Source organism: Dendroctonus ponderosae, unplaced genomic scaffold (assembly GCF_020466585.1).
Source record: "Dendroctonus ponderosae isolate FM_Combo_2020 unplaced genomic scaffold, Dpon_F_20191213v2 Dpon_F_20191213_569, whole genome shotgun sequence".
Classification (NCBI taxonomy): Eukaryota; Metazoa; Arthropoda; class Insecta; order Coleoptera; family Curculionidae; genus Dendroctonus; species Dendroctonus ponderosae.
The window spans coordinates 2,280-11,684 of record NW_026018785.1 but is presented as its reverse complement, the minus strand read 5'-3'; the positions used below and the strand labels follow the sequence as shown (position 1 = coordinate 11,684).

General features: G+C 36.5%; 1 protein-coding gene across 1 annotated transcript; it reads right to left on the bottom strand.

Annotated features, from left to right (window-relative positions):
- Positions 1-18: 18 nt before the first annotated feature.
- LOC125504727 lies at positions 19-9,244 on the bottom strand. The gene is made up of 18 exons (XM_048667117.1): positions 9,016-9,244; positions 8,788-8,956; positions 8,545-8,715; positions 8,350-8,483; positions 8,133-8,263; positions 7,867-8,075; positions 7,528-7,660; positions 7,365-7,463; positions 7,061-7,303; positions 6,754-6,978; positions 5,737-5,941; positions 5,471-5,584; positions 5,168-5,394; positions 4,957-5,082; positions 3,768-4,181; positions 3,574-3,708; positions 3,081-3,335; positions 19-674 (listed from the first exon to the last, which is right to left on the bottom strand). The coding sequence occupies exons 2-18, from the start codon at positions 8,854-8,856 to the stop codon at positions 202-204; spliced, it is 3,363 nt and encodes a 1,120-aa protein (XP_048523074.1). The 5' UTR covers positions 8,857-8,956; positions 9,016-9,244; the 3' UTR covers positions 19-201.
- Positions 9,245-9,405: the final 161 nt, after the last annotated feature.

Genomic DNA, 9,405 nt, shown 5'->3' with positions numbered 1-9,405 from the left:
CATGTTAATATTTCGTTGCTTTTAGGTTTCAGCCGCGAGTCGCAGTCGCAGTCGCACCACAGAAACCGTACCTTTAGGTCTGTACACACCATAACACGATCTGCAACTCGCGTCCGCTACCGCGTGCATTTCTGTGATTTTTTTGCTAAAACATTAAACCAGTCTTCGAAGTTACCAAGTAGATTTTGTATGTCGCAAGAATTATGAATCCAAGACTAAATCTCGAAGCATTCGAAAAAACCTTTCTAATAAATATTGGCGCAATAACTTACCATCTGGGCAAGCAGGCAATGTCTCAACATTCTGGTTAACTTCCCCTTGTTCCGGCTCACCTTCCCACCGGGAAAGTCTTTCCTTCCGTGTACTTCGATCCTTGCGTCCATCAGGCTCGCTCCCGAAGTCCGCAGATTGAGTTCGTACTTCTCCAAACGGAGGAGCATCCTCATATGGAGGACCACTTTCAAAATGTGTTCCTGGGGGTCCATTGAAAAAATCTGGAGGAGGACCATCTGCAAACTCATGCCGTCCTCGCCCTCCTCTAAAACCACGACCTCTTCCACGATGGTGGAAAGGATCAACAAATGGGCGTCCCCTAGGGCCTCCCCTGAAGAACTCAGGTGGACCTCCATCAAAATCGGCGTTGAATCCAGATGGACCCTCTCGGAACGACGCTGCTGCAATATTAACGGTGTTCAGATATAGTTTTAATTTAATAAAAAACAACAATATCAAATAATCAAAAATATTTCACATGATAAACAAAATCCGTCCTACGTCTACTATGGAGATTTTAAAATTTGCAAGCACATCACAAATATGCTTGCAGTTGGTAAAAAACAAATTCCACCTTTATAAAACACCTGTTTAACAGACTCTGCTATTTATCACACTATTTATCAGTACATAAAGAATTTCAGGTCGCTTATATTCCATGCAAATATGATAATTCTGGACACGTTTGCAGAATCAGTTCAATAAGTGAACCGTGTAGTTTGAAAGTGGTCTAACTACATTTATATTTAAATCAAGGAATTTAATATTTAACAAGTTAACCTCATTTTTTGTGGCAATTGCGTTTGTTGAATTTAATTAATATAAAACTTAAAATTTAATATTAAATTTTCGAAATTATTTCAATCATTTCAGAACAAAACAAGAACATTTAGTTCAGATAGTGAAGAAGAAATTGAAACTAATGATTTAAAAAAATCGAAAAAGAATCAGGATTATAGAACAATATTCGCCTTCAGAGGACGGAGATACGAACTGCAATGGATAAAATATTGAGGAATCATACATCCAAAAAGTGGGAAAAATTGAACGAAATTCAGGTAAAAGAAATTGTACTCAAACCGGAAATATCGTAGCTGTAAAAATTTTCCAAAACAAAGATTGCTTGCGCAGTTATCGGACTGCTCGTATGAAAAAATATGATAAAGAATATTTTAAAGCGGTTTTGGGGCTTGACAGATTTTAATAATTAAAATGTATCGTATTACGAAGCTGTTGAGGGAAAAATTGTGAAACGAAGACGTTCAACAAACGGAAAAGGTTCAGCAAGAAATTGAAGCTTTAAGATTTTACGAGATTTAAGTATTTGTTAAATATAAAAACGGAAAAGTTCCTATCTGTAAAAAACTATCCTTGGTACTTATTTCATTTATAGGAACTTTTTTGCGTCGAAAATAAAATTAAAACCCGTTAATGAGTGAACTCATTGGGAGTGGAGGTACTTAAACTTACAAACTTCTATTTGGCTATTTTGAATCAAAYGTTTGATCTTTGAATCGACYGAATTTACTTGCGTCTTTTACCACAATTTGATAAGAAATGCTCTTGTTAKWTAMCGGAGMGCAAATTAGTTASCGGAGTTTAGGACCAAAGCTGWCACCTACGACGCATTTAAGCTYAAAGTTTAAAAGAATTCTSGATTAGTAAATTACATTAATTTAGAAATATCACCTTGTCSGTTAGWTAGAGATTTTGTAATATTTTAACGATTTCTTAGCGCTAACATTGTTGAAGCACCCCATGTGTATGATTTTTTATAGCCGCAAGTTTCTAAATCGACAATTTAATTTCGACTAATGTCTTACAGGCAAGTATTTTCTGTTCTTAAAATACAACAGTTTTTTTGTGTCATAAATATTTCTTATATTTAGTTTTTTTGCGATTATTGGTAAAAATTAGGGCTCGGAATTTTTAAAAATCTAATATTCGAATATTCGTTTAGTGGTTTATTTGAATAGTAAAATTATTCGAATACTCGAATATCTAACGAATATTCGAATAATCGAGTATACGAATATTCGTTAGATATTCGAGTGTTCGTTTTCCGTTCACCGTTTTCCAAGAAGAAAAATCGTTATCTGATATCATTTTTGGCAACTAGCCGCAACGGATAAAAAAGTGCCTTTGTCGGCACATTAATTGTAATACCGCGCAAAAGTTGATGACGCGAATCACCAGAACACAGAGACGTAATTTTATATTCAATTGCAGGATAGTAAATATGATTATTTTCATTTGCTTGTAAATATATGGGTATTTGTTTAAATGCTTGTAGAATATAAATCATTTATTTTATAAAAGTATACAAAGTGCATATAAAGATATTTGCACCTTGTGAGTTTGATAATGTTGGTGTATTCGAGTATTCGATTATTCGAGTTATGACTACACATAATTATTCGCTTTTTGAATATTCGAATATTCGAATACTCGAATTATTCGAGTTTGATTCCGAGCCCTAGTAAAAATGAATCAACAACTTTGAATTACGTTCTGTAGTACGTTTGGTACTGAATTTATACTCTATCAAGTCGTAATAAGAAAACTGATGAAATGAATGATGTTCGTAAAAAAAAGTATGAGCTCTATTTGAAATTCAGATCAAATTGAATTAGGATTATTATTCAGGTGGTATGCCTATAACAAAGGATTGATAAATAATTAGGAATATGGTTGTAATATTTTTTGCAGTTTGTAACATTGTTTTAAGCAATCACCCAGCCGCTCCCCTCCTCTGCCTCTCGGGCCATTACCGCGACCAAAAAATCCTCTTCCACGCATTCGCATACCTCTCGACCCAAAATCGTCTCTCATTGGTGGCCCAAAATCGTCTCTCATCGGTGGACCAAAATCGTCTCGAATTGGCGGACCAAAATCGTCTCGAATAGGCGGACCAAAATCATCTCTCATCGGCGGGCCATAATCGCTTCTCAGTGGAGGTCCGAATTCTTCGCGCATTGGTGGGCCATAACCTTCATCCATTACAGGGGGACCAAAATCGTCACGAGGGAAAAATTCTGGACCATCTCTTCCTCTTCCACGACCTGAACAAATYAACACCAACACTYTGATTAAGGTTTTTTAAATATTTATTTTAATTATAATTAATAATTTGTTACATTTAGCAATATAGAACAATTGTACGTGCTCTGCAAGTAAGCCACTCAAATGACTAAAATGAAGAGATTTACTGATATAAGAATCAATCAATCAACTATTATAGATAAATTATATGGAGAGAAAGATAAAACTATTTAGAACATAATAGTCCAGTAAAAGTACCTCGTCCTCGACCCCTTCTACCACCTCTGATAAATCTTTCTGGAGGTCCTTCATATCCGGGTGGTGGAAAATTAGAACTAAATCCGTCAATTCGATCAGGAGGAATTCCAAACCCTTCATCTCCAAACGAAGGACCTTGAACCAATAATTATATAATTAAAAAATTGATTTAAATTATTTGTTTGCAGTCTCACCTCTAAATGGAGGTTTATCAGGTGCAAAATGACACGGACCGTCAGGCCTAAAGGAGTCCGGTCCTTCAGGTCCAAAAGCGCCGAAAGAGCCTAATCCATCCCCATCAAATGATCTCGGTCCGCCAAAGCCGAATTCTTTAGAACCACCAGTTTCATATCTTTCTCGACCAAATTGCTTGGAATCTTGCAAATCAGAACCCAACTCAATTCCTCTTGACGAGGTCAATAACTGTAGACTATCTTCATTTTCATTGCATGGAGTAACTGATGATTCATTATTGCCTTGAGGTACTCCTTCGTTATTTAAATCAGCTGATTTATTATCGGGCGGACTTGGATTTCGTACTAAATCCGTGGATGATCTATCTTCTCGTCCGGTCTCAGGTGGTAAACTTGAAAAAATGTCTTCTGAAACTAAGAAAAGCTTTATTACTCCGATGCAAACAAAATAAGTAATATAGTAAGCACATTGCTGTTTGACTAAATATCGGTTGAATTTCTATCGTTCCTGAGTTCAGCTCAAAAACGTAATCATACATTATGTTGCATTTCGCCTTACCCATTAAAAGCGACTAGCACAGTCATTGGCGAAAGAGACTCAATTACATTAATAATAAAATTATAAATTCATCAAATATGTGGTATGAAATTGTAGCAATTTTTTTAATTTTTTCGTCAAATCTAATGCTTTGATTTGTTTTCTATGTAATTCACCTCATTATGGTGATTTCATTTATGGTAATTGCCGTTCTATTACTTTCGACTTTCAAATGACGAAGAAATCAGTTGAGCAGAATTCAATGCTTTAGAATTTCATTTTTTGATTGAGCTCCCTTAATAAAGGCCCTTGCCACCTTAATAAAGGGTATGGTAAATACTGAGTGGAATAAAGACCAAAAATGGCAAAAAGCCAGGTTTTCGTTTTTAATAGATTGCTTGCTCCGTATTTGGCAAAAGCCATCAGAAAACTATATTTACAATCTGAACGATTATGAATGACCTTACAGGAACAGTAAATTAAGATGTTCTATGTTAGAAATTTTTGTACCATAAGTTCAGAGATGCAGTGTTTCTCAATAGAAAAATAGAGTAAATCATAGTGGTTTCTCAGGTTACTAGTACCAAAAATGTGTGTTTTAAACAAAATATTTAGCTTGTGGCGCAAAGCGAGTATTAAAAGATTCCTTACCACTAACAGGTGGTTCAAAACGTAATCCTCCTTCCTTTGGAGAATCAGCTTTTGCCTCGGAAGCTCCTAGATTTCGGGGAGAAGCTTTCCGTTCGCTTTGATCCGCCGCGTTATCGAAGTTAATACCTAAATTAATAGTTTAGTTGCATTCTTAATCGATAATAGTATAAATACATAAAATAAATAAATATAAAAAATAAGAAAAGCATACCAGCCATTTCTTTAAGTCGGTCATTAAGTGTTTTTGATCTGTCATTTTTCTCTCGCGTATCAACAGAATCTCTCCGTTCAGTAGATCGAGCCGCATCTCTCCTCTCAAAAGAATCGTCTCGTCTATCATTTGTATCACGTCGACCAAGAGGACCTGCGCGGCGATCATAACCACTATCTCGACGATCCGACGAACCTCGGTCATCTCTGCGATCTACTGCACCCCATCTGAAATAAATTAAGCAAAATCGCAAAATTAACATCACAGCCCTAAATATATACAAACTTCTCAAAGGAGATTTACCTATTAACACGATCTCTGTCGCCCCCACGGCGATCTCTATCTCGGCCGCCTCTGCTGAAATCCCTGTCTCTATCTCGACGCTCGCGATCACGTGCTCCATTTCTATCCCGGTCTCTAATGAAAAAGAATCCAATAAAAACATATATTTTAAATATGTATTAAAAAAATTAGTTCAGAATCTTCCGGATACCGGCAACATATGGGAACACCCACGGAACTTTAATATTCGCTGCATCTCGTTAATATTTCTTTCTATTTAACATTACCTGTTTTGATCTCGTTCCCTGCTCCTACTCCTCCTCCGACCTCTTTCATTGCTGCGATCTCTCTTGTTATCTCGTCCATCTCTCCTGGAAGGTGAGAAGCGAGAGTCATCTCGCCTGTTGTCTCTAATAAAAGGGACATTCAGTGCAGCTTGAAGCTGATCGCTCAATGCAATATTTGGTGGCGGTTTGTTCAAGTCCGGATGTACTAAAATTACAAAAAGTAAAACTTGAGGCTACTGGATATGGATTGGGCTATTGTCGAGTCATAGATTGTCACCCACATTTCCCCGCCACGGTGTTTCCAAAATTTAAAACTCAATCAGTATTAAATCACACAGTGATGGGAATCAGTTAGAATTGAAAGGAAGCAGGTGTGGGCACACTGAAGAAAATCCAATCAAACGACATATTTTTTTTTGTAATAAAGTGTATATTGAAGTGGTAATCAGTTAGAATTGATTGAAGCCAGTCAGCAGCCCTAATTAGAAAAACACAGCTATCAAGCAGGTTTTTTGGAGTAACCAATACTTAGAACCAATTTTAGGATGATAATGGATTTATTCAAACTAAATGAATAAACAAAAAAATCGATTTGACTGCTATACGGGCGGATTTTTTTTCAAATATTTGCACTAGCCTATAATCAGTGCGTGAATGAATAAAGTTTTTGTGTTTTATTTCTTTATTTACAAAATTTATTATGGTTACCTACAATACAATAAAATTGTATTTGTCTAAAAATTAGTTTTTTATGTTTATTTAAAGCTATTTGTTATATTTATAGAAACTATTACATGCGGCTCATGTCGGAGTATACTTCTAACAATAGCGTTCCGAATACCACAAATAAACTTCACGAGTGTTTTTTGGAGAAGAGCGTCAAGTTTCATAAAATGACAAATGGTAAGTAATTTGACTTGATTTTACGTTGATAAGATTAGTCGGCGATCTTCTTAATTGCATAATTTATACTCAAATTATAATTGCGTTATTAGAATGTGTATAAACCTATCATACCTGCATCTTCCATTTCAACGTCCATACTATCGTCCATAAGCGAATGCAAAGGCGGAGGCGGAAGATGCGTTGGAAGTTGAGGTGGTAAACCCAACGGTTGCCCCGTCAAGTTCATTAAAGACTCGCTCAGATTACGCAGTTTTACATCTGAGGAAGGTTGTGCATTTGGCTTTTGCTCTTGCTGCTGTGGAGGCGGCATTCCAGGCGGAATAAACCCGGGAGGTCCTAAAATGACAGACCAAAATATATAAAACAATTTAAGTTATTTGAAACATCAATTTTAACATTTTTCATTTGTATGACTAACCTTGAAAAGGCGACCCGACTCCTAATCCCAAATTAGACATTATAGAAGGAGGTGCCATATTGGGTGGCGGCACTCCCAATGGCAAATTAGCCAAGTTTGCCATGTTAGGAATCATGCTCAAAAATCGGTTATTCATTTGAAACGGATTTACCATAGAGAGCATTGGGGGTTGCATGAGACTAGAAGGTGGGAGTGGAGGAGGCTGGCTGGTATCGATTGTTGAATGATTAGATGTGTCACCAGCTAAAACAAGATAAAGCACGGTTAAACCAGATTACAACACTTTCAATTTTATAACTGTTACCTCCCATTAAAAATGGTGTCAAATCTGCAACTTTCTTCTTTGCACTTTCTTCAACTTTCATCTTCATCCAATCAGGCATAGAATCTTCATCGATCATACCTGAAAAGAGTGATCATAAGTTAAACAAAAGAACAGATAAACAAGTTATAAATTAGCTCCATACCACCGTCTTCCAAAGCTTCCAAATCCATGTCTGGCCTAAGTTTGTTATATGGGATATAAGACACTCCTAAATCACCTTCCCAATAATCCTTTAGATCTTTGCCTTTCACTCCCTTTCCAGGAGCCCAAGCAATCTAATAGAAAGATGAGAATTGCAATTAATTAACAATACATTTAACTTTTGAAAAAAATAGGTCTAACTGCTTAAGCCCGTGTCCCACGCATCCGTTTATACGATGGTACGATGATACGAAAGTGTCTCTTTGGTTGGAGATATGTTAGTTCGTACGACCGCGGACGAATGACTTGAATTAATCGCTCTAAAATATCGACTACTTACCGTTATGGCTTTTCCATGTAGATTATAGTTTTTCAATTTTGCAAGACATCTTGCTGCGTCTTGCCTCCGATGCATAACAATAAACGCACATCCTCGAGGTGATATTAAATCGATACTCACAATATCACCAAATTCGCCGAAGGTATTTGACAGATCATCTTGGTGAACTAATTTGGAAAGATGCCCCACCCACAAAGTAGTGCTGCACACTGAAAACCCATGCAAAAGTCATATAACCAATTACAACTACATTTGATTTAACTTGCCGCTCAAATTGTTGCTTTTCATAGCAGGTAACCCTCTTTTTTTTCGCTCCTTGTCCTTTTCTGTTTCCTTTTGCTTTTCGCGCTTCTCCTTTTCTTTCCTATCTTTAGATTTAGACCTATGCCTTCTACCCCTATAACAAAACAATATATATACATAACATAAAAGATAATTGCAAAGACACTAGATTCGATATATTTTTAAATTTTTCTACTTTACCTAGATCTAGATCTACTTCTCGTTCTTCGTCGTCTGTCTTTTTCTCTGCCTCTATCGCGTGATCGTGAACGGCTTCTTTTCCGTTTGTATCGTTCATCTTCTGAATGTGAATCATCATGATCCAAGTTGATTACCTGTAAAATTAAAAATATTAGATTAAATATACCATTTTCACAGCTCAAATAACAAAGTTACTTCAACTTCATTGGTGACAGGCTGACTACCATAAAATGTATTAGTATCATTCTGGATTTCGTATCCTTGTCCTATTTGGATCTCTGGTTGAGGTGCAATGAAATGAAGCCCCCCGATCATACTCGTCGTTGAACTTAACTTGAAGTCACACTCGGCTGCGAAAGGTAGGTTCTGCAAAAAATTAATAAATTGTTTGCGGTTTTCGTAAATATGTAAAAATCGCAAATAAACATCGATTCTTACAGGCACAGTTTGAGCTAAACGTTTATCAAATTCATCTTCTTGCAGCTTCATTTCATGTAATTTCTTCATTCGGTCATTCTCTGATTCTACAGACGGTGGGTTCACAGCGCCTGCCAATGTGCTTTGCAGTGTCTGAAGTTGCCTCAGCACTTCTGGATTAGTCAGAAGGCTGAAAATAGTTTCAAATGAACAAAAATATTCAGCATATATTCAGTATCTTCGACCAACCTAGCTACTGGGTCGGCAGATGATGAACCGGACTGGGTCGGTCTTGGACTGGGATTTACTTCTTCCTCATCATCGCCATAATCAAAGTCGAGAAGTTTTTTGTCGAAATGCACTTGCTCAGCCCTGACCGTAGCAGCGTCCGCTCCTTTGGATAGCAAACGTTGAAGATGCTGCAGTTGTTGCAACACTGGATCGGTTAGGTTCTGCAAATAATTAAATGTTATGCAGACATTTGTAAATGTTTATGTGTAATATACGCATGCCATAAAATAAATAGGTTTCAATGCCATGTCTAAATAAGTTGCTCAATTATCTTATACTTAAACACATAATATACAACAAACACTACTTTACATAGTCAACAAAATAGTTTCAAGTTAACATTACTTG